The 23,171-nt window shown below is 40.6% G+C and overlaps 1 protein-coding gene and 2 long non-coding RNA genes across 5 annotated transcripts; 1 reads left to right on the forward strand and 2 right to left on the reverse strand.

The window, feature by feature from the left end:
* The first annotated feature begins 6 nt into the window (after positions 1–6).
* LOC116216926 (uncharacterized) lies at positions 7–1,390 on the forward strand. Its single transcript, XR_014884968.1, has 2 exons — positions 7–411; positions 594–1,390. It is a non-coding gene; the product is annotated as an uncharacterized LOC116216926 (long non-coding RNA).
* A 1,171-nt stretch (positions 1,391–2,561) lies between these two features.
* On the reverse strand, positions 2,562–7,994 carry LOC146543754 (uncharacterized). The gene is made up of 2 exons (XR_014884967.1): positions 7,140–7,994; positions 2,562–6,171 (listed from the first exon to the last, which is right to left on the reverse strand). It is a non-coding gene; the product is annotated as an uncharacterized LOC146543754 (long non-coding RNA).
* A 2,271-nt stretch (positions 7,995–10,265) lies between these two features.
* ZC4H2 (zinc finger C4H2-type containing) lies at positions 10,266–22,527 on the reverse strand. Of its 3 annotated transcripts, XM_010715124.4 has the most exons (6): positions 22,311–22,527; positions 17,616–17,687; positions 17,319–17,490; positions 16,139–16,311; positions 15,450–15,612; positions 10,266–14,487 (listed from the first exon to the last, which is right to left on the reverse strand). In XM_010715124.4, the coding sequence occupies exons 2-6, from the start codon at positions 17,642–17,644 to the stop codon at positions 14,374–14,376; spliced, it is 651 nt and encodes a 216-aa protein (XP_010713426.1). In that variant the 5' UTR covers positions 17,645–17,687; positions 22,311–22,527; the 3' UTR covers positions 10,266–14,373. The 3 variants fall into 3 exon arrangements, with proteins under 3 accessions (XP_010713426.1, XP_003208306.3, XP_085086703.1); XM_003208258.5 differs by lacking the exon at positions 17,616–17,687 and having other exon boundaries at positions 22,311–22,525; XM_085230577.1 differs by lacking the exons at positions 17,616–17,687; positions 22,311–22,527 and adding an exon at positions 21,240–21,264.
* Positions 22,528–23,171: the final 644 nt, after the last annotated feature.

Consider the following 23,171-nt stretch of genomic DNA (forward strand, 5'->3'; position numbering starts at 1 on the left):
TGTTCCGAGGCAGGGTCAAGTGTCAAACCATCAAAGGAAACGGACAAGGAGCATGGCCGACTGCGAGAAAACTATTGCTGAGCCAGTGGTCCAGGAATTGACTGCTCGCCTGCACCTCAAGGCTTTGTAGCTTGGAATGCTAGTTATGAGTTGTCTGGCGCAGGTGTGCTGTTGCCTCGAGGACTAACCATAAGAAATTTCGGCGGATTTGCTGCGCAGCGCGACGAGAACGTTCGTACATCACTCCCGCATGCCTGCGGCACCAAACATACACGGCCGCAATTCCACCGATGGGCCCTGAGGGGGCATCAGGGACCGCGGGAGCAACAGCGCCGACTGGATTGACGCGGAGCCGCATCACAGCTTCTGGCGCTCGGTTCTCTTTCTCGTGAGGGCAGAGGAAAAACGCAGGTAGGTGGGGGTTGAGGGAGGAGAAAATTATGTCAATTGGAAAGAGACGAAAAAAACAAGGAAAACTTCTCTACACCCAGCAAACCTTTGCTGAGTGCTTCAGAATATGTGTAAATAAATAAATAAGTAATCATCAAATTGATTTTGTCATGCTTTTTTTTTTTTTTTTTTTTTTTTGCAAGCCTCTGAGGTGATGAAAAAGCTGGTATCAGTTGGACAGGTGTGCACAGCGAAGCCAAGGATGGCTAGGAATGATTAACAATTGTTAACGTTGCAAAACAATTGCAATACAAAACAGACATTTAACTTCAAGAAAAAAAACAACACAGTAGTAACAACTCCTGTACCTGGCCACACCACTTTCAGATCCCATCTGGCTCTCCCAAGGCTTGTCAATATCCACCAGATCAATTCTGATATCGAGCAATTTGTCATCAGTTCTTCCATTCACAACTGATGCCAGGATCTGCTGCGGGGCATTCTGACCACGGGCAGCACGGCAAAACTGGTTTAATAACAGTGGGATTCCCAGGCGTGGTTTCAAGGATTTGGTCTACTTTTGACCCAAAGGAAGAATTGATACGAAACATGAAGTATGCTTCTCAGCATAACCTTTGGGAAACAGATAAAGGATTTGTCATAGAAGTTTCAGTACAGCAGTAACATACAATGCTATGTAGGAATAATATGAGAACACTTTGCAAGGAACTTTATGACCTCCATCTGGGAAATCCAGCACCATTTGCCCATAGACTCCTCTTTGGCAACTGTTCTAGATCCAGCTGTACATTCTGTTCCAGAGCACAACTCAAAACTACAAAGAAAACAAAGGGAGACTTACATAGGCAGAAGAACAAGAATGGTATGTTTCTTTCAGTATTTAAAATAAGCAAGTAAGCAGTCAACAACAGAAGGCATTCTTAGCATACCACTATGGGAAACAAAGCAGCAGAGAATAAAGTATCTACATTTCCCTGAACTACTGTTCCATGGAAAAAAGGGGGAGGAAAGGGAAGGGGCGGGGGAAGGACTGCGATGCCCCAACACTGCAGTGCATCACAAAGACCACACCAACACACGGAAGCCTCTATGTCAAGAGGAATGCTCTAGGAGCTGCATGAGAAGCTGCATACTTGAGGGAAGGAGAAAAGATGGTACTTTTTTCCCCCCTCTTCTCTTTGCTCAAAGCTTTCAAATCTCCCTTTGGCTTGCTCAGCATTGCTGTGACAGAGAGCTCTTCTTGTTCTCCTTAGAAAGCTTTTCACTGTGAGAAATGATATCCTGCAAAGAACAGAGGACAGATTTCACACTTAAATATTCCAAAACAAGCAACACTGGAAAAAGTTGCGCCTGAGAGGCTGTCTTCTTGCATGTAGAAAAGTCAGAGGCAAGGTACATCTGGGGCTGATGAAGAGGAAACATCGTTTGTTAGAGCAGTGAGTTCTTTGTTCTGTCCCTGAATTCCTGAGTTTGTTGAGAACCCTGGAAGGACTAATCACTCTGAGCAGTGATTACTATCAGAGCTGGTGGCGTCCTGAAGATGCTTAAAAACACTTTTCTTTCTAAACTGGGCTTCAAGCCCCAACCTGTTTTCTATTTTGCTGTCTCACTGCCTCTACATACTCTTAGAACTTAGATACTCTAAAACTTTTTGCTGCCAGCATCAGCCCAAGAGTTGAAGCCTCCTTTGGAACTGAACTTTACTGCCTCAGTAACTATCTACTCTTGGCACCACTTTAGAAACATCATTGTAAATGATCTTCCTAACTATCTCAATGTTTTACCTCCAACTAGCATCATCTCTTGCAAATACAGATTCAAGGCATATTAGCGTTATTAATTTGGCCATACGGCAGATTAAAGCTTGAATTCTTACTATGTCATTTATCTAGGATTGAAGAACAGCAATGACAACAAAAACAACCACTTAAACTCATTTAGAGAGGAGTAAAAGGTCAGATACTGAATCAATTTAACAACCTTTTATATAGTCTCTGAAATACTGCAGGTGATCTCTGTAACACCTTCTGGCTTGATACATCCTGGTTATGGATGTTACAGGAAAGAATCCAACAACAGGTCAGATGAAAGACTTTTCCACAGATAGTGCTTGCTGGAAATATCCAAATATTTTTTGTCAGGACAGTATCTCTGATAAAAGCAGATTTTATTCGTGATTGCAATGGCGAGCATCCCGCAAGCAGGAGCACCCTAAGAACACAGTGACAGCTTTTGTACCTTGTTTCCCTCTTTGCCTGTCCCCCTCCCATTTCCCCATTGGCTGGGTACTCCAGGTTCACAATCTTATCAAAGTTTACATTATCTGGTGTCAGTCAGCAGCCACCCTGTTGTTTCCAAGCTGTCTCAGTGCTCTTCTTGTCGTGATTATGGTGATTTTCTTCAAAAGTCTTCCTTAAACAAAGAGCACCAGGGCGGTGGCGATGCCAGGCCTTCCCATGTCTCTTCAGGCGCTTCCTCAGGCATGCCATCACTTGTTCTCTGGTTTGATCTCGTGCAGGATATTTTTGCAGTGTGTATGACAAAATATACATATATGCACCTATATACAGAGCGTGTGTTCCTGGGGAAGGCTCGTCTATAGGATAAGTGATGTAAACTATCAGAGACCCTCCCAAGTAAAGTTGAAAGACTCCCAAAAAGAACTATGACAGCGGAGATCATGAAATAAATAAATATTATCCAATTCTAATGTAAAAACAACATTTGATTCCCACAGTGCTACCCAAAATGTTCCCACAGTGCTACTCAAAATGTTTACCAAGAAATACCCCAAAAAACCATCAGGGAGCCTTTTCTGCTTTCACTACTGTTGGAAATATCCAAATAATTTTTGTCAGGATGGGCCCTCTGATAAAAGCAGATTTTATTTGCAATTGCAATGGTGGGGATCCCGCAAGCAGGAGCACCTATGGACACGACTTGACCCTATTTTCTCCCCCTTGCCTCTCCCTCCTATTTCCCCACTGGCTGGGTACTCCAGGTTCACAATCTTATCAGAAGGTTTACATTTGTTAATTACTTGTTAATTTATTATTTATTTATCTGGTGTCAGTCCTGTCATCTCCAAGATGTCTCAACACTGTTCTTGTTCATACCGATATGGTGATTTTCTTCCTTGTCTTTGTTAAACAAAGAGTACGGAGAGGAGTTGCCCGATCTTCCTCAATACCTTCTGCAGGCACTCCCTGAGGCAGGTAACGAACTGTCCTTTTAATTTGCGCAGGATACTCTTCAACGTGTGACATATATTTTCAACGCTGGCTATACATAAGTTGTTACTAGCTTTTATATATATATATATCCTTAAATTCTCTATTCTTATAATTTACTCCATCTACCTAATCTCTACAGATATATATATACATATTACTTTACGTATATATTGAGTATGTGTTGTTGGGGAAGATTTATCCAGGGGATTAGCAAAGAAAACTCAGAGAACCCAAATAAAGTAGAAAGGCCCCTGAAAAGAATTATTAGTTCTAATAAAAGACCCAAATGGTAGCAGAGCCATGAAATTAACAAATTTCTTATTTTGTTCTGATGCAGAAATAACATTTGTTTCCCACTCTATACTGTCCTTGTGTGCTCGCAGGTAATCCAAATGGATTTGATATGCCTTTCTCTATCTATAGCATGCCACTGGGACCAAAACCAGAAAACAAGCACTTCACTTCTCAAATTAAAGAGAAATAATTACAATTCTAAGGTTCTAGACAGGAACAAACAGGGGTCCACAGGCCAAATAAAGTGGAATAAAGTGGGAACAGAGTGCAAAGAATATACTTCACTTGCAAACGTTTCAGTTACAACACTGGAGAAAGATTTTTTTTCATTACTCTCCTGTAAATGTGCCTAACCTTATGCTGAATAATCACACCATCCATTTAATGTTGTCAATTCTCCAAACCCCTGGACAAATGAGAAGAGAGAGAGACTTTTACCAAGGCATGCTGAAAGTCATGTTGCCTCTCTTCAGTTCCTGAGGAATCACAGCAATAATACCACATGATGATAAATTGCTAACATAAAGGACAAATGAAGTATGTCATAAGTCTATCTCCAAAACACCTAATCAGATGATGAAACAATATGAGAAGATTTTTCAAACGTTTTTTCTGTCCGCAATTCTGCTTGAAGAGGGTTTATTGCTCATATAATGACAAAGAGAAGTAAATTATATACAGAGATCCTTTGGGAGAAGGAAATATCTTTCAATAATTTGCAAAATGAAGAGAACATATCTAATTGTGTGGCAACTCTTTGTGTTGAACAGAACTAATCAGTAAGCATGCCTATAGAGAGCAACGGACAAGTATCAGTTTCAGACAGATTTTAGGGATTTCAAACCTGGATGTGAGTGATTGCTGGCACTTGTTTCCTCAAAAAATTCATTCTGAAGTTGAATTCCTGACAAATGACAGCCTAGACAGCAAGCCTGAAGCTTCATAATCAGGGATGTTACAGTGGCTTCTCTATTGTGCTCAAGAGAAACTTACAAGTTGCCTTACAGCAAACAGCAACAACACATTCCTGTACCCCTTTACCAACAGAACAAGTTTTCTGCAGCAAGGCACAGAGACTTTGATGTGCAAAGGTAGCAAAATAAGCTACAAAGCTTGTTAACGTTATTATTGTGGTGAAACACCATCTCTTAAAGTTGGAATAAGGAGTGAAATGGTGGTGCAATGCAATAACATGAGGGAAAACACAGCAATAATAGCAGGGCGGCAAAGTCCTAGGCTGCAGCAAGCAAGGATAAGCCCAGAAGCAGCAGATGTGGACACAGAAACAAAGGAAAAAAGCTGCTTACCTTTGGAAGGCCTCAGGTAGTCAGGAATATTCAGCAAGATAGCCTTACTCCACTGCCAACTCTTAAATGAGGTTGAGAAGGGCTGGATCATGGCTCCAGCCCTTCCAGACACTCAGCAGCACTGCACACATCTGAGCTCCCATGGGTTGGCCCTGCTTTCCCACAAGGAACTCAACCACTGTTTCGAGACTTAGCATTTCTGCTATAGGTGGCAACTTCAACTTAAGAGAAAAAGAGCATGTTCTCAGGTGTCCTTCCCAGGACAGCTGTGTCATTCTGTACAAATTCAGTCAGTTCATCTCCTTCTTTGGTCTGCTGGTTATGATAATAATGATAGCCTCCTCTCACCCATTCACTGCCACTGCCTTCTCAAAGCAGAAATGGCAGTGTGGTGAAAGCAGACACATGCCTATCTTTCCCATATACAAATATTACAGCAAGGGAATATGTACACAGAGTGCCTTCAAGCCAGAGAAGGAATGCCTGAGATCCCAGTGAACTACTCTAAGAACTACCTAAGTACAACACATTCTACAGATGGAGAATATTTTACTGTTAACTTATTATTTTCCTCTGCAATTTTTTTTTTTTTTTGATAAAGACTTCAGATTACAATGCAGCCTCAATTTCCAATAACGCAAGATTCTAAAAACGACATCCATAATACAAAAGACTTCTCCCCAGAGGCATTGTTTTTCCCCTTTGGCTTCCATTCTACATGCAATAATCTTCAATTTACTGCACTAAAAGTTAGCTGTTTGAGGTTCACCTGCTGCATTTTTCTTCTCTTGACTTCTGCCAGCTCTTGCTGCTATGTCTCCACACATTCTGGAGTGAATCCATACAGCCCAACATCTGGCAAGCAAAGGCACTCAGGGTATGGCCAGCATCTCTGCCATCTACTGCTCTGGTAATGGCAAGAATTCCTAAGGAAAATTTGACAACACAAGGAGGCAGGTGACCTGGGCAGCCCGGGGTTTAGTGACTCACAACAAATGTAAAAGAGAGAGCAAAGCAACGTGTGAGTGTACACAAACACTTCACTGTATCTATACATTAAATAGAAAATATGGGTTAAAAAAAAAAAAAAAAAAGACAACTTTCTGTACAGATACACATACTTTCCAGTATGGAGTGTTCATCCACTGTGCTGTACAGTGACAGCACATCCTTTTTTACACTCTTAGTCCTACTATGGTGCTAGTTAATCAACAACATTTCTCTACAACATGTGATATTTTTCAACCAACTCAGCTCCACCCTGACAAAGTTTTAGAGGCAGCTTCTTCCAGCAGAACCCAATCACAGAGCATAACTGGCTCAAAAAGTGTGTTTTCAGTCACTACTACCATTCCTTACAAAAACAACAGCAACTCGAATATGGAACAGTTTGCAAACAAGACAAAATTGGGAAAAGAGCTAATCCAGGGCTACTCTAGAACTGTGTTGCAAACACCGTGGGAAATAGACCACAGGAATCGCATTGATGAAGCAAACATGAGATACTGTCATTTATGCCAGGTAAGACTGAAAAAATACCTACTCACATATGGGTAGATAAGGGTGTCTGAAGATCTTATTCAGGCTAAGGCCTCGTGCTGAGAGCTGTCCTTATGTTAGCCAAAAGCACAGGGCCATATTAATATTCTCTCAGCCTCTGTCTTGTTCGTATTTTAGTGTATTTGTTTACAAATGTCTTTCTTGCACTCCACATTTTATTTTTGGCTTTTTCTTTTTTTAATGCAATAAAATAGGTAGTATTAGAGCCTAACAAATCTACAGGCAGGCACTGCACAAAGCTACAGTTTTGAGTGGACAATTACACTGTTTCCATAAACATTAATGAAAACTGCAGTTTTCCACCTAAATTTACAGATGGAAAATATTAATTCACCTGCACAGAAAAAAAACAATGCCTCGCAGCTGTCTCTTGCAAGACGGCCCAAGAGTTGTGCAGGTCCATCAGGCTCTGCTGCAGCTTTTCGTCTGCCTTTCTCCAGTCCTGTTCCATCTGTGGAGAGACCACAACCCTCCCCAGCCAGCTACAGCAGTCCCTCCTGCCAGCACTCCCTTTCCCCCATACCATTCCCGTTGCTCAGACAGGAGCCCTGTAGGGCTGAGGAGGTGAGAACCACAAGCAGAGGGAAAACAAGGTGCTGGGACTCCCAGTGCCAAATATCTTCTCTGGCACAAAAGTACACAATTACTTTAATGTATCTATATATTAAATATAAAATACTAGGGGGGAAGACAACTAGTTGTATATAGATGTTTTTAGTACTGCATGTCCATCTGTATATAGTATGATGTCTCTCTCACACACACACACGTACTTTTATATACTATGTTGCTGATTTTTCAACAACTTGTCCATACAGAACTTGATGTTTTTCAACTATCTCAGCTCTACCCTGTCAAAGAGTTTGTCCAGTCACAGTGGGTAACTGAATACAAAGCTTTTCATCTACCCCCTGCCTTTTTCACCACCACCAGTTTGAGCGTAGCACAGTTTACTGGCTTTTTCTGTTCAACCAGAGCATAGCACTACTTCCCACCCCTTTTCAACCCAGCCAATAAGAGCGCAGCACTACATTCAGCCCATTTCAACTCAGCCAATCAGATCACAGTGCCACATCCCACCCCTTTCAGTTCAGCCACTCAGCATTGCAGATCCCACCCCCCCTTCAGCCCAACTCATCATCGTGCAGAATAGCTTTCTGGCCTTTTCAGCTCTACCAATCAGAGAGCATTGCCATATCCCACTCAGCCCCCCCCCCCACCTTCAGCTCAGAGTACAGCACTACACCCCACCTCTTTTCATCCCTGCTCATCAGAGAGCATTATCAGATCTCACCCCGTTTCAGCCCAGAGGACAGCAAGACTTCTTTCCCTTTCCAGCCCAGTCAGTGAGAGCACACAGCATTTCATTCTGGCTTTTTCAGATCCACCAATCATAGCACTTTACCACATCCCATCATTTTCAGCCCAGAGTGCACAGCAACATACTGCTCTTTTCCAACCAACCCACTAACCAGAGTGCAGCACAGCTTTCTGCACATCTCAGCACAACAAATCAGAGCTCCCTCCCCTTTTCAGCCCCAATCAGAGGGCAGAACAGCCCAACCAATACTAGTGCAGTACAACTTTATGCTCTTTTCAGCCCAACCAACCAAAGCACATTGCTGCATCCTGCTGTTTTCAGCCCAAATAATCAGAGCACGACACTGCTTCTGGGCCTTTTCAGACCAATCCACCAGACAACAGCACAACCTCCCACCCACTACACCCCCAAACAATCAGAGCATCGCAGAATGCTCTGATTCAACACTTTTCAGGCAAACCAATCAGAGAACAGAACAGCTTCCCACCCTTTTTTAGGTCAACCAATCAGAGAAATTGCTGCATCCTGCCCTTTTCAGCCCAACCAACCAGAGCACAGCAAATCTTGACACCCTTTTCAGCCCAGCCAGTCAGAGCCTGGCACAGCTTCCCAGCCTTTACAACCCAACTAATCAGATCATGGCTCTGCTTCCAAGTCTTTTCAGCCCAACTAATCTGAAGGCATAGGTGCTTCCCATCCTTGAAAGACCAACCAATCAGAACATAGTGCTACTTCCTCCTTTTCAATCCAACCAATCAGAGTGTGGCTTTGCTTCCCGTTCATTACTACCCATCCAATGAGAGCACCCACTGCTTCCCAGGCAGAGGGAAACCAGGATGTTGGCACTCCTCTGTCCCATCACCAAAGTCTCCTCTAGCATCCTGGGGGCAGACAGGGATCTGCAGGACAACCCCTGGAGCTTTGTGCAGGAGGGAGGGAAGTAAGGATTACAGCTACAGGCAGTGGGCTCTGGGCTGGAGCAGTGCAATCTGGGCACACAGAGAAAGCTTATCCAGCTGAGGCCTGGGGGATTGTCCCTACCGAGTACTCTGCAATCCTAAAGGTCTGCATGGACTGCCCCAGTTCCTTGAGCTCTTTGCTCTGCAGCAGCTTTGAAATCCTTCTGCCCTCTGTTCCTCCGGCCTTCCCCCTGCAATAGCCCAGTGTTTTGCTGCTACTGCCACCTGACAGTCATTTAAAAAAATATTTTCCAAACACAGACTGCATACTACCACAGATTAGAAAAAAACAACTGAAAAAGGAATATAGTACTATGTATTAATAATAAACTCCTACCTCCTTGAAAATCAATAGCAGTCCCTCATCCTGGAGTAACTTCTGAATTCCACCTAGACTTGCGTTCATGGATTCAGCATCAGAAATTGCTCCAGAACATTGGATCTGAGTCTTCGAATTTTACTTTGAGTTGTAGTGTAATTCGGAACACCAAAAAAAAAAAAAAAAAAAAAGTGACTGTTCCTTTCAAAACAAAATATATTAGAAGAAAACGTACTCAGAAAACCAAAGACAGTAAACATCAAATGACATTTCCATGTAAAAGGTGTGCTTTCGAGGTGCTTAGCATCTTCCTACTCACTATGCAAGTTTTACGAACTACAGCAGCTTACAATATTAAATTACATTTAATTTTGTATTAGCCATCATAAATCCTATCATGACAAATTAAGTCTGTGTAACAAAAGTTGCTGCAGGTGATCTGATCCAAACTTGCCTCTAGATCACAACAGCATTTGCGATGGCAGCACACTGCTGCTCAGCTCATTTGACTCAATGGTAACTGTGGCATTTGCTGCTTTCAGAGAACATTGCTATGAGGGTACCAATCTCAGAGCAGTTCCTACAGCTACACCAGACTGCTCCAGAGCTCACCGGGTCACACCAGAGCATTCTAGGGCACACTGAAAACCTCTGGGTTTTCAGTGCTACCTCCACTTTTCCATGCGTCACCACTTGGAGGCTTAAATCCCATCGCGATCAGCAGACTTACGCCACACACTGGTTAGTGCAGAGATGCTTTTCTCTATTCCCGTGGCTGCCACTTGGCTCAGTGCCGCAGCGAGTAGGGCGGGGGGGGGGGGGGGGGAGGGAGGTAAAGGGTGGGAGGAGGGAGAGAAAGTATGACATGAAACAGAATTTTATTAAAAAGCATTGTACAGAGAAGTTAACAGGTCAATCCCGGTCAGAGGAACAAAATATATTAACACAGAAACATCAGAAACCATTGAAACACTCCAGGTATTGCTAAAATGCCTAAAAGATAAAATGAAAAACTAGTTCAAGGGACATAGCAAACTGCAAAATAAGGGAAAGCACTTTCATTTATTTAAACTGCTAGTACAGTCCTGACTTCTTAAATAGGCTGGTACTTAAAATAGCACACCAATGGCTATTTTTTCAAAAGTAGGTCATGTAACTTGAAGCCACGTGCACTGTTTAGAAAGCCAAAGCTAAATTCATGAAGTGCAATTATTAGAACTCGACTTACATTTTCTTTATACATCATGGAGTCCTTAGCAGTAAAGTTTTAGTAATTGACCAACCCCAGCTTCGCTATCTATATTTTTTATAATAAAGCCATCTTACACAGTAAAATGCTTTCACCCTTTTAATATGAGCTTAAATTGGGTGGCAGGAATAGGAAGATGCTTGTGAACTCCCTGCCATTTGGCTGCAGAAGAACAGGACTATACCATTCAAGGCAGATTAAAAAAAGTGAGGAAGGACCCCAGGAACCAACCACAACAAATCCTGTGTACATATACATGGAAAAGGGAACGACCGGGGTCAAACCATGGGTTAGAAATATAAAAGTCTTCTTAGGGCTTCAAGGCTTAAACAGCCCCTCAGCATATGCGGCAAGGGTTTCTTTGCATCTATTAAGTTAATTTAACCTGAATAAGAATGAATCTAAGTGAAGTGAAGAAACATCCTGAAAGAATTTTAGGTACAAATGAAGAGGCCATGTTTGCTTCAGAAAGCAGAAATATCATAGTTCTGTAACAAAAAACTGTTCTTCAGATAGCTGCCTTCTCTGACAGATCAAGGAATCAGTATTTCATAATTGTCTCTGAAGTCTCTCAAGAAAGACTCCTGGGAGGAAGGCTGTCAACAGAAGAGCTCTTCAGTTTTCCTTAATTAGAACTGCCTCTCAGATGGCAGATTACTAGTTCCCTAAGAAAGATAATGCTTCTCTCCAACCCTCTGCCCCCAAAACTCTTTAATATATAATATGGATTTTTGTCTCATTGTAAGAGTTTGACTTTCTCAACAAAAACTCACTACTCATATGACTGAGCTTCAGAAAGATGTGCAAACAGATTTGTAAACAGTAATATGTGATTAATAGAAATACAGTATGTCATACACATTTTTCTTTTTTAAAATAACAAAACCTTGTCGAACACAAGGGCACAAGAGGCTAGTTTAAAACAAAAGCAATAATACAAAACTGTCATACAAAATAAGGAAATGGTGCATCCTTAACCATGCTTCAGTCTAGAACTCTAGAGATCCCCAAGAAATAAAGAACCTGGCATAGCAATAGTGAAATAAGAACAGCTAGGACTAACCCCCATCTATTTCAGGACTGTAAATCAGTTCTAAAAGTCTACACTTCTATACACACTACTTCATTGCAAGCCATTCACTCATTTTCCAATGTCACTAGTTCTTAACTTCAACAATATCTATCACAAAAAGTATGCTGCTTTAATGCATGCAGATTGAAGGAGTCCATATGCTAGTCTTTAACCCTGGGTATATCTTCCTTTAAACTCAGCAGGAATTGCTCTGAGCAGGGTACACAGCATACAGTCTCTGACATTTAAAACCAGAACACAATTTATGTTAGGAAATATGCATGAAGATAGAGAGTTGGGGCACTACTGCCACGTGGTAAAGAAAGCATGAGGTCATGCCATCCTCCATTATCACTAACTCCCAGAGAACAACTCTGGGTAATAGAGCTTACAGAATTCATTCTTTACATCTTTTCAGTGGCATATAGTCCACATTCTGTCTGCCCTGCTTACAGATGTTTATTTGGTTATGAAACATTAAAATGGGAGAGAATTGACTGAACTTGGCATAAATTATAGGACTATATTCAGTAAAATACTTGTATACTTTATGGCAGAGATTCAAAATTAATGGCAATATATGAGACTTGGCCAGCAAAATCACTTCGTGTGAATTTACACAGTCCCTACCATATGGCACAGTTTTGACCAGTGACTACAGGGCTTCACTGTTCTTCTTTAACAAGCAAATTTCCCAATATCACCATACTAATATAGTAGTAGAAGAAAACTTGGGCTAAAAAAAAAATAAAAATAAAAAGTCTCCTGAAGTTAGTGAAAATAATACACAGTACCAAAGATCAACCATGTTGGTGACAAAACTAGAATTACAAAAAGGTAAGTCAGAAGTCCCAGCTGCATAGTTGGGTCATTACCATGCTCCCTGTGGGAGAAACAGTTACATGAGATGAAACAGATACAGGGAGGGGTCAGCAGGATCCTGCAGTCAGGATTCTTCTGATACACATGCAGACAAAGTAGAAAACATGGACTGAAATAAAATAATTTCAAAATGGCTTATTAAAAGATATAACAATATGAAGGTTTCGTTAGGGAAAAAAAAAAAAAAAAAAACCACAAAAACACAACAGTCCTGATGAAGTGCATGATTTTTAAGTTGACACTGTTCCCGGTACATGTTATTGAACTTCCCTGCAATCCAGTCAAGGATATGTCTGCCAAAGGGGATTTTTGCTGTATAATCCAGAAAGAGGAGCTGTGCAGAACAGTTACTGTTGCAGTCTGTGGACACATTGGATTTACCTTAGATCCTAGAAGGACCACTAGTGTATCCGTTTCAGACAGTTTTCTGACTGCTAAAAGTAATACCACGATATCATGTGCGATGCTTTAACATCTTGTCATTTTTAGTAATTCATACACAGCCTATAACTGGATCCCTTTTCCAAACTTTAAGTCAAATTTGATTGAAAGTACAGTCACACTCAGTAAACCAAAATTCACTTGCATCCTTGTATGGGGCTGCTGAATCACGGCCTGAACCTCTGATTAATTATCTGAGGCAAGCAATGAGTCAGCCATGGGAGCACAGGTGAAGACAATTCACCTGTGCTGCAGGAAGGGGTGGAGCCTGGCTCCATCTCTCCTAGACCCATTTAAGAGCTGACTGCCAGGGGGGAAGGATCTCTTCAGGAGATCCACTCTACTGGAGTTTCCCTTGTGAGCCCAGGTTATGGGTGAGTCTACCTATCATTTCTGTTTCCTGCTTTGGTTAATAACATCATAGCCAAGCTTTCTGTTATACCATAACATCAGTATATTCATTATTTGTATACTCCTTAATGCACTGATTTCTTGTATAAACATTTTTTCCTCTGTATCAAAAAAGAAAAGAAAAAAACTACAGTATTTGATACCTAAGGCTATGCAATCTTACTAGCTTGGAAAACAATTTGTTCTTTAGTAAAACAAACCAACAGGAGACCATTTCAAATGGTCAGGAGAAAACTGAATCATCTTTTGCTAACATCTACTTTTAAAAGTCAATTCTTTGAAAGGGTAGATAATAGCAGGACAAAGGGAAATGGTTTCAAGTTCATGGAGGGAAGATTTAGGTCAGATGTCAAGGGAAAGTTCCTTCCTATGAGAGTGGTGAGGTGCTGGAACAGGCTGCCTGGAGAGGTTGTGGATGCCCCATCCCTGGCGGTGCTCAAGGCCAGGTTGGATGGGGCCCTGGGAAGCCTGACTAGTGCTAAATTTGGAGGTTGGTGGCCCTGCATGTGACGGGGGGGTTAGAGCTCCATGATCCTTGAAGTGCCTTCCAATCCAAGCCATTCTATGATTCTATGAAAAACAGGACATAAAAGTATCTGTGGTAATTGCATTTGGCCAATAATCATAGCCTGATGTCTAGGATACTCACATAAGAATTCTATATTGCTTAGGAATCCAAAAAATGGAATGATTGAAACATTAAACTGTAGCACCATTAATACTTATTTTCCTAAAACATCCTAAGGACCAGAACAAAATCAAAACAGAACAGAAACATTGTGCTTACACTGCATTGATAGAAAACAATGAGTCGGTCATACTTGTGTCTGTACTTCAGTAAAGTCTGGCCACATTACAGTTCTACTGGAATGGTATTGGAAAAGGTCACACTTTGTTCAGCAGTTTTCTGAGTTTCATTCATCCTGTTTCCTTTTGGGCTTTTTGGGATTCCGAGATCGGCTTTTTGCTTTGCAGAGTGGACATATTGGTGCATTCCGATGAATTTGCTGGTGACAGGATAAACAGGCCTGAAATGCAACATTGCAGCCTTTCGTTACAAACATTTAGGGTAGCACTGATACATTAGTTATTGGGTATCATATTCTAAAATATAGTGCAGAATAACAAAGACTTCTTGCTTTCAAAGGCAAAGCAATGCCGATTTTTATTTCCAGGTCTCTGAAAAACAAGGCCAACTGAAAAGCAAGACCATACTGTTCCACATTGTTTCACATTGAAGTGAAACTACATCTCAGCAAACACATAGTTTAGGCCTGCTGGTTTTTTTAATAATTTCAGCATGAAATTTATTTTTGTTTAAGCTTTCCACATGTTTTAAAGATGTCTACATGAGTAGCACCTCACTGAGCCGCAAGTTACAGTGCAAACTGATTGCAGTTTCACAGAATTCAAGGCAGAGAGGGTGATTAGAAGAATTCTACATATTTAACACAAGACACAGCACTCTACTGTTCTGTTTCATACTAAGCCCTTTAACTTCCATTTGAATGAAGCATATTGCTCTCAAAGGTTTTTGCTGACCTAAACATGAAGAACATAACTATGAAATATACTTACCTCCATTTAACCTCCTAGTCAGTGAATCTTTGGAACCTGAGTGGGATAGATACCCCTATAGAATTACAATTTTTTTTTTTTTTTACTGACTACAGAAAGAGCTGAATTGATGGGATGGTAGTACTCCTCTCTTAAGTGCTTATGGTTAGGCTGAATTAATCCACACATTAGTCTTGCACTGCTAAGGAAAGTCTCGAGTCATAAATTAGTCAAATAAAGCAGAGCCTTGTTCTTAATCCTTGATGACTGGTGCTACTAGTTTAAAAGTCTACTGGGATTGTTACTGATACAAACCCCTACAGAAAAGATTAGGATCAGGACATGTTGTTTTTCCGTTTTGTAAATACTGATCAAGTTTATAAGCACTGTACATTCCAATGACACGAAAGAAAAAACAGCACAATTTCCTAACCTTCATTGGAGGTGGCTGTTGTCTGAACGTTGCTGTCTGTCTGGTATCTTGCTTCCTAGCCACTTGCAGCTGTTGGGCAGCTGCTGCAGCTGCAGCCAGAGACTCTGGGATGGGAGGCTCCTGTGGTTCTGTCTGCCATTCAGCTTTCTGCTTTTCAAAGTAGCTAGACCAATAAAAAATAAATAATTAAAAATAAGCAAATTCTGGACTACACCATTATTTTATGGAATATTTTGTGTTAAAGTATAATGATTTATATTTCCATGTTATGTTCCTCCATCAGAGTCAAGTTGACTATGTTTAGACACGTTTAATCTGTAAATATAACACACATCAGATTTCAGAAGAATGGCAATAACTTTCAGTTTCTAATACATCTTGATTTATAACTGAATATAAATCTAATAGGCTATAAAATATATAATGTACATAGTTAATCTTTAATAGTGTTAGATTCACTTATGAAAACCTATTTTTATATTTTATTCTGTTAAAGTTAATATTTTAATGCAACAGATTTATATATTCTTTGTAGTTTCAAGCTGCTTTCAATAGAAAACTGTATTTCTGAAAAAATCCAATGCCTCTTAAGTCCTTTCTTCCATCTGTTAACAAAAATAAAACGGCAAAATAATCAGTAGAATCAAAAAATGGTGTAAAGCCAGACAGCGTTTGCTTTGGAGACTTACTCAAGGGACAGTTTCTCTTCTTCCTCACACAAGTCTGGCAGCCTCTGCAAGCCCAGTGTCATTCGCAGAGCATCTACGTGCTCCTTCAGGGGTTTGTACTCCTCATGCAGGCGACGAGTAGATTCCAAGAGTTTATTGAGATCATTCTCAGACTGCTTGATAGTATTCTCCATCTGAAACAGAAGGATGAATATAGTTTTAAAAGGACTATCCTTTCAATAGCTTTCCGAGCAAAGAAACTGTGTCAAAAAGAAAAGCTTTTTCTCACCCAAGTTAAAAGAGATTGGAAGCAATACAATAGCAAAGAGTTTTGTTTAGAATTAGCAAGCTAAGAAAAGGTTCCTGTTTCTCTTACTGCAGTAAATGGAAAAAGAGGCAGAAAAAGACAATGTTAGAGAAAAGAGAGAGAATGAAACTTACTGAGAAAAGTTATGCAACTGGGTAGAGGAACAGAAACTTCAAGTGAAAAATATTTGCAGTCTGTTCATCCAGAGCATAGCTTGTACTTGCTTGTAGTGTGAGAATGCTTTATCTCTGGTGCAAAGCACAGATACCTTCAGACTAAAAAAAAATCACTGTACAGTCACATCAGTGCCCTAACGTAATGAACTCTCCACTTAGCTCTTCTAATTGATTAATATTCCTTCTTTATAAGCTGTTTTTCTCTAATTTGTATTAATTTCCTTTAGGCTGGTGTTTCTTACTGTACTGAGGTAATGTCTGGTGGTTCCACTCAAAGATGAAGATCAGCTCTTTCTAACAGCTTCACAAATATCATACATTTTCCTAAAATACTTTTTCTTCCAAAACAAAAAACAGTCAAAAATTCCAACTAACTGCCTCTAGCTGCTAAATGAGAAAAGACTAAAAGAATCATTTTCTATGGGACACCAGGATGAAGTTACTATGACTACTGGTGAAATTCTACAATGGACTTTGTCACCTAGCCCCTTAATCCATATGCTTTCCATGCTAACATCATAAAATATCTCAGCCAAAGCAGACGGGGGAAAAAAAAAATCCTAGATTAAATTTACTTTGTAGAATCCTAGAATGGTGTTGCGTTGTAAAGTCCAAATAACTGAACCAGTAATCATACATTGACACGTGCAATTCTACAACTTGCGGCCTTATTCGCATACAACTGTCACAGACTGTCTGCATCAGGACTGTTGCATACCACATTAATATCAGCATGGATCAGACGCAGCTCCTCCACATGTGCCATCTTCTCTTGCAGCAGCAGGTCCATTTCTTGTTTGTATTCTTTCAGGTGCCTCTCCTCAGACTCCAGGGCTTCAAACTCTGCTTTTAGACGTGCCTTTATTTTTTCCATCTGCAAAGTCTTATTTCTGGATCCCGACAATAATTACAAATACAAAGGGACAACAGTAAGTAATCGCAAAATATTTTTGTGAGGCATCACACTTTAGATGATTAAATGCACGAAGCAGGAAAAATAAGACTTATTTAGTACCTTTCACATATTTGTAAATGTTTCTGCATACATCCTGCATTCCGGTTCTTTTTATTTTAATTTTTTGCCAATCTGTAATAAAAATGTTTAGAAACCAAGTTCATCTCTGTCTTCAAAGCTAGAAATCAAAGGGCGTGAATTTCAGTCATCGGACATTTTTAAGAAGCTGTTGTGATCCAGCAGTTGTCCAATTTGCTGAGCAGAGCAAACACCACGTTCTTGCTCTTGGTCACATTTGAGACTTGTCAGTTATTTTCTCTGTACCGAAAGTCAGAATATGACACACCATAACCAATAAGTCAACAATACTTAAGTGTTTCTAAGAACAGCCTACAATGTCACTTTTCAAGCACATAATAAAGAGTTCTAAGATCCCTTGCTTCACCTTCTATGAAACAAACAAGAATGCAGAATTCCTTTTTAGTTATGTAACACCTACTACAACTATCTCCAGATTTGTTTCCAAGTTCATTACACAGTAGACTTCCTATAGACACAGTGTAAAAAAGGGCAGGGGAAAAGGGAGTTTGTGTTTGTACTTAAGTTTCCTTGGCCTCATGCAAAGTGTAACAAGTTTGATTCAGTTTCAACATAAGCAGTAAGGCTGACTAAAATGTACTCTGTAGATTACAGGAAGCTGACTATCAGATCAACAGTAAAATCTAAGAACATGGATTTCACCCCAATCTTAGAAAAGGGTGCATGACTTCCTTTCCCACAATGCCCAGACTTTGAGAAGGCCCTGTTTCAAGAAGAGCATCCTTTCTCGCTCTTATTGCATCAAATTTCACAGTTAGAAGCGCATTCTACTTATCTGCGGGGGCACATCAGAAGTACAAGTAGAAATCCTCCCTCTGTTCTGTTTGCTTAATAGCAAGATCCCACTATTACACTAATGGCACAGTAGCATCTCAGGTCTTCCTCGTTATCTTTGGCTTTAACAGAGTTTCTGTTTTCTCTCATTCCAACAAAATTTTAGAGCTAGCCTGAGGACTATTCTTTAAAGTACATGGTAGACATCTATAATAGATTCTATTCCTTGACCAGAGCTTACCCTCAGTCACCCTCCTTCTTGGGTACGCTCATACTGACTGTGAATCCTCTCAGTCCCCTTGTTTTCCAAATGAGCCTCAATTAGTGCAACATATGCTTATGCCCCAAGTTTTTGTAATCCTTTTATTGACTGTCTGAGACACCACTGGCAGAGGGAATTGGCACAGCAGGCTTTCACCAATTGCTGAAGACCATGGTAGAAAGCTGGCTCAGTCCCTGGGACAACCAACTGTGGCCATCTATTCCAAGAATTACAGCTTCAGTTGTTCCCTCTCTCACTTCAGGAGCTTATGAAGCTGCAATAGATAAAAATAGTATCATAAATAATTTTGCCAATATGATGGATATTAGGAAGAATTTCTTCTCAGATAGAATGGTTAGGAATTGGACCAGGTAGCCCAAGGAAGTGGTATAGGTCACCCACCCTGGAGGTGCTCAAGCGAAGGGTAAATGCAGTACTTAAGGACATGGTTTAGTGGGCAATATTGTGGGGTAGACAGTTGGACTAGATGATCTTAGAGGTATTTTCCAACTTTAGAAACTTGATTAGGAATCAAATCAAAAGTAAGGTGAAGATGACATGTCACATAGCTAGAGGAGGAAATTACCTAAATATGTAAAGTTTCTTAAAATGTACACTATATGACTTAAAAAAAAAAAAAAAGCCCTTGAACAAAAATGAATTGCACTTACACTTACCCAATTTTTATAGATGAATAATTCAATTTTGAAATGGAATTTATGGATAAAGATTTGGCAAGTTTTCTTTTTTTTTTTTTTTTTTTTTTTTTTCCCCATTTGCTCTACTAGCCATATAAATGTTGGAGTTATATTAGCAAAAGAGATGATTGCTATCCTCCATTTTATACATGGAAATACCCCATGAAAAGTATAATCCAAACATTTACGCTTGTTTTCACCAGACATCATTTATTTAAAGCATTCATTTAGTAGTGGCAGCTTTGATCAGTGAAACTAGGAGGATTTGTTCTAAGTTTCCACTCTTGTGTTTATGACACACATTCACCTAACAGGATGGAAATAGATTACCTTCCACACTGTTACTAGGCACTGACAGCTATCCTCTGCCAAACTGCTACACTGAATGAGTTGCAGGGGATTATTTCAGTTCAAATGATTAGCTTTTGGTATAAGGAAAGAGAAAGTGCACACAACTAAAGCCCTTTATATTAACATCAGATAACAGGCAATGACGCTTTGAAACAAAAAACAATATTGTGATTTCTATACTGCCTAATGAAATCTGCCCTCTTATTCTTTACCCTTCTATTTAAGTTCTTAGACTGCAATGATAGCAGCAGTAACTAATTGCGTCCCAGTATGACTTTAAGCAGTGAAGCTGGCATCTGCTGTGGATAAGTTCACACACACCCTCTGATCTTCTCCTGGTCAGAACACTGAGTTCCAGTCTTTACACATTTGCTTAATTTTACAGCTACGATTAAGTTAATTTACATAATGCATATCAGTAAGTATGTGCAGGTATGTCTGGACTGGAGGCTTATACTTTACTGACAGCAGTAATTCCATACTAATTGTGTATATTTGTAGACATCTAGGAAAGTAGATTTTCAGAATCAGATTTTAGAATCCCATCAAAAACCCACCAGAGCTGCCTTTAATATACGACAGAGAGCACCAACAAAAATAAGCAATTTCTTTTATTTCAATAGCAAGGTTTTCTCTGCTTGTAGAATAGTACCCTGAATGCAAATTAAAGCCTGCCAAATCTATCAAAGGTGAGACTTTCTTATGCTTACAAAGTACATAGTTATTTTAAATGAATTTCTTCATAGAATGAAAGGATGCAGGTACCTATTTTAAATAGGTAGTTTTTTGACCACACTTTGTGAAAGGAAACTCAAAATTGACATCAGTGCCTGAAGCAGGATTTCTGTTTGTTTTAATTTACGTTCAAGCAAATTTATTAATACATCATCATCTAGTAAAGCTATTCATGTCACATTCAGCATCTTATACCATAAACTAATCTAAGAAATGTCTTAATTGCAGTGTTAATGTACTACTTAAAGACATTATCAGAAAACAGAATGCGCCATTTAATTAGATATTTAAATTCAGTATTATAATAATTGGACCTCAAACAGGTCATATCTACATGTATATTTTAAAAGAGCATGCCTAATATCTGAGTAGAAAAGCACTGTTCTTACTCTGCAAAACACGTACTATCCCATCTTTTTCTACATGTAGTCTTGGAATGTTAGACACATTCCTCAGCTTTTTACATGGGTAAAAAGCGCTTATTAAAGGTGCTAACACCAGGCAGAAAGACACCTCTGCAGCAACTTTTGTGCAAAGCCAGGCAGTGGCTCTTTTGTCCATTGCCTGTACTGCAAACATACCCACTGACAGCCTCTCTTCAGCTGTCATGCCTCAAAACACTTCTTGCCACTTGAATGGTTATCCATCACCAGCTCACCCTTCAACTCTCAGCTTCATTTCAGACCGCTGCCCACACTTTCTTTGTAAGATGTTCTGGCTTTAGATACATTAATTTCTGCTAAATATTGACAGTTTAGGCCTTACCTGAATATCAGTATCCTAAGTCCAAGAATGACTACGTCATACCTAAAGCTTAGAAAAACACACTTCTGAACAAACGATGCCACACATTTGTGACTATGATCCCTTCCTCTTTCGATGCATCCTGTTAGATACGCTGCATGGAGAGCACTACATACAAATTCCTGTTGTATCACATTGCACAGAACAGCAGAGCAAGACAGCTGCTTGCCTTTGTGGCAGATCCTCCAGATGATGACAGAAAAAGCCTAGTGCTGTTGTTTCCCTATCCATCACCACCACAACACTGTCACCTCAGCACGCAGCCCTGATCATCTCTTCAGAGTGCTAGTCAGAAACAGCTGGTAGAAAGGCTTCTGCTATCTTTCCCTGCAAGTCTTAGGCACTGATTGCTTCATAGGCTCAGATGCTTCCCTCTTCCAGCAGAGGCATATACTCCACGCTCCCCCGCAGGCCGCAATCTCGGAGCAGTAGAGACTCCTCTGCCCTGGCAGCTGAGCAGCCCCAGGACACCCACGAGTTTCTGCCCAGCTGCACTCAGCCGTCCCAGCCCTGCTCAGACACTCCACGCCGTTCTTTGGCGCACACCCATCCTCAGCTTTCCGTGACAACCCCTTCCTTTCCAGCCCGTTAAGGCTCCTGCCGGCGGGGGGAGAATGGTGCAACTGCATGAGGCGTAATAGTAAATTTACAACAGAGAGATTTAGGATGAGAAATTATAATCCAAAGAGTTTAAGAGAAAGCACCCACAGCCGAACACCTCTCCCCCAGCTGCACGGGTCTGAATCCGCCTTCCCCACCCACATGCTTTTCCTTCTCCTTATGGTATTACTGAGCTAATTCTCTGGAAACCTACGATCATTGCCGCCGTTTGCTGCACATTCCGCTGGCATTTCCCAGCTCCAGATGTGCCTTTTCTAACTAGAAAAATGTATTTTTAGCTCTTATCATAAAGCTTGGGATGGTTTTCTTTCCCTCAGTAGCACAATAGCTACTTTCAGATCGATGCAACTACTCTACTTCCCCGAGGAGAAAGCTGCTTCACGTAACTGATGCAGCACAAAGCAAACATACCTGATCTCCTTGATGCTCTCGAGTTTGCACATGATCTCTTGCTCATCTGCCATGCTTTTCACTCCCGATTTAAATCTACAGTGAAACGTACAAAATGCCGGGGGGGGGGAAAAACCACATACAATAGATACAACGTAGTCACCCCCTCCTAGCATACGGTCTCTGAGCCTGTGCGGTAGGCTCTAGCGGGAGCTATGGGACTTAGAGTCCAGCTTCCTCAAACTGCCTAGGCAGACAGTCGACAGAAAGACTACAACACCCACAATGCAAAGCAGAGCTTCCCCCCTTCTTCCTGCAAGTAGCTTTTAAATCAGCTCGTCACGCCTCGTTATGTCAGAGGTTGTTAGGAGTGCAAAGCAGGAACAGGGTGCCCTCCTGAAGTCTGTGCAATATTTAGCATTTCATTAAAATCACAGAATAAGCACTAAGGGATCATTTAATGTGATGGCGATTTTGAGGTACTTTCCCCCTCCCCCCCCCCAACCAAAGAATGCTATAGCCATTATTACTACTATGCTGTTTTCTCCCATGTGTTCTGGCTTAGGAGTGCATCTGGAGTTAAGTAGAGACATATCTTATTCTTTGGGATTTTATTCTGTATTTCTGCCACTATTCGTAGCATTTTTAGTTTTGAAAAGAAAAACAGTATGTGAATGCCAGGTTGAGAAGAGTGACTATTTGCCTTTCTGAGAACATTCTAGCCAGGCATATCAGAGCACTTTACAAGGACTGTTGAATAGACTTCCAGCCATTCCTCACACAGGTAATTATTTTCCTTCAGTTTCTGTTGTGAACATCAGGTTTTTTTTGTTGTTGTTGTTTTTTGTTGTTGTTTTGTTTTTTGGTTTTTTTTTTGAAGAC

This window comes from Meleagris gallopavo, chromosome 9 (genome assembly GCF_905368555.1).
Source record: "Meleagris gallopavo chromosome 9, MGAL_WU_HG_1.1, whole genome shotgun sequence".
Classification (NCBI taxonomy): domain Eukaryota; kingdom Metazoa; phylum Chordata; class Aves; order Galliformes; family Phasianidae; genus Meleagris; species Meleagris gallopavo.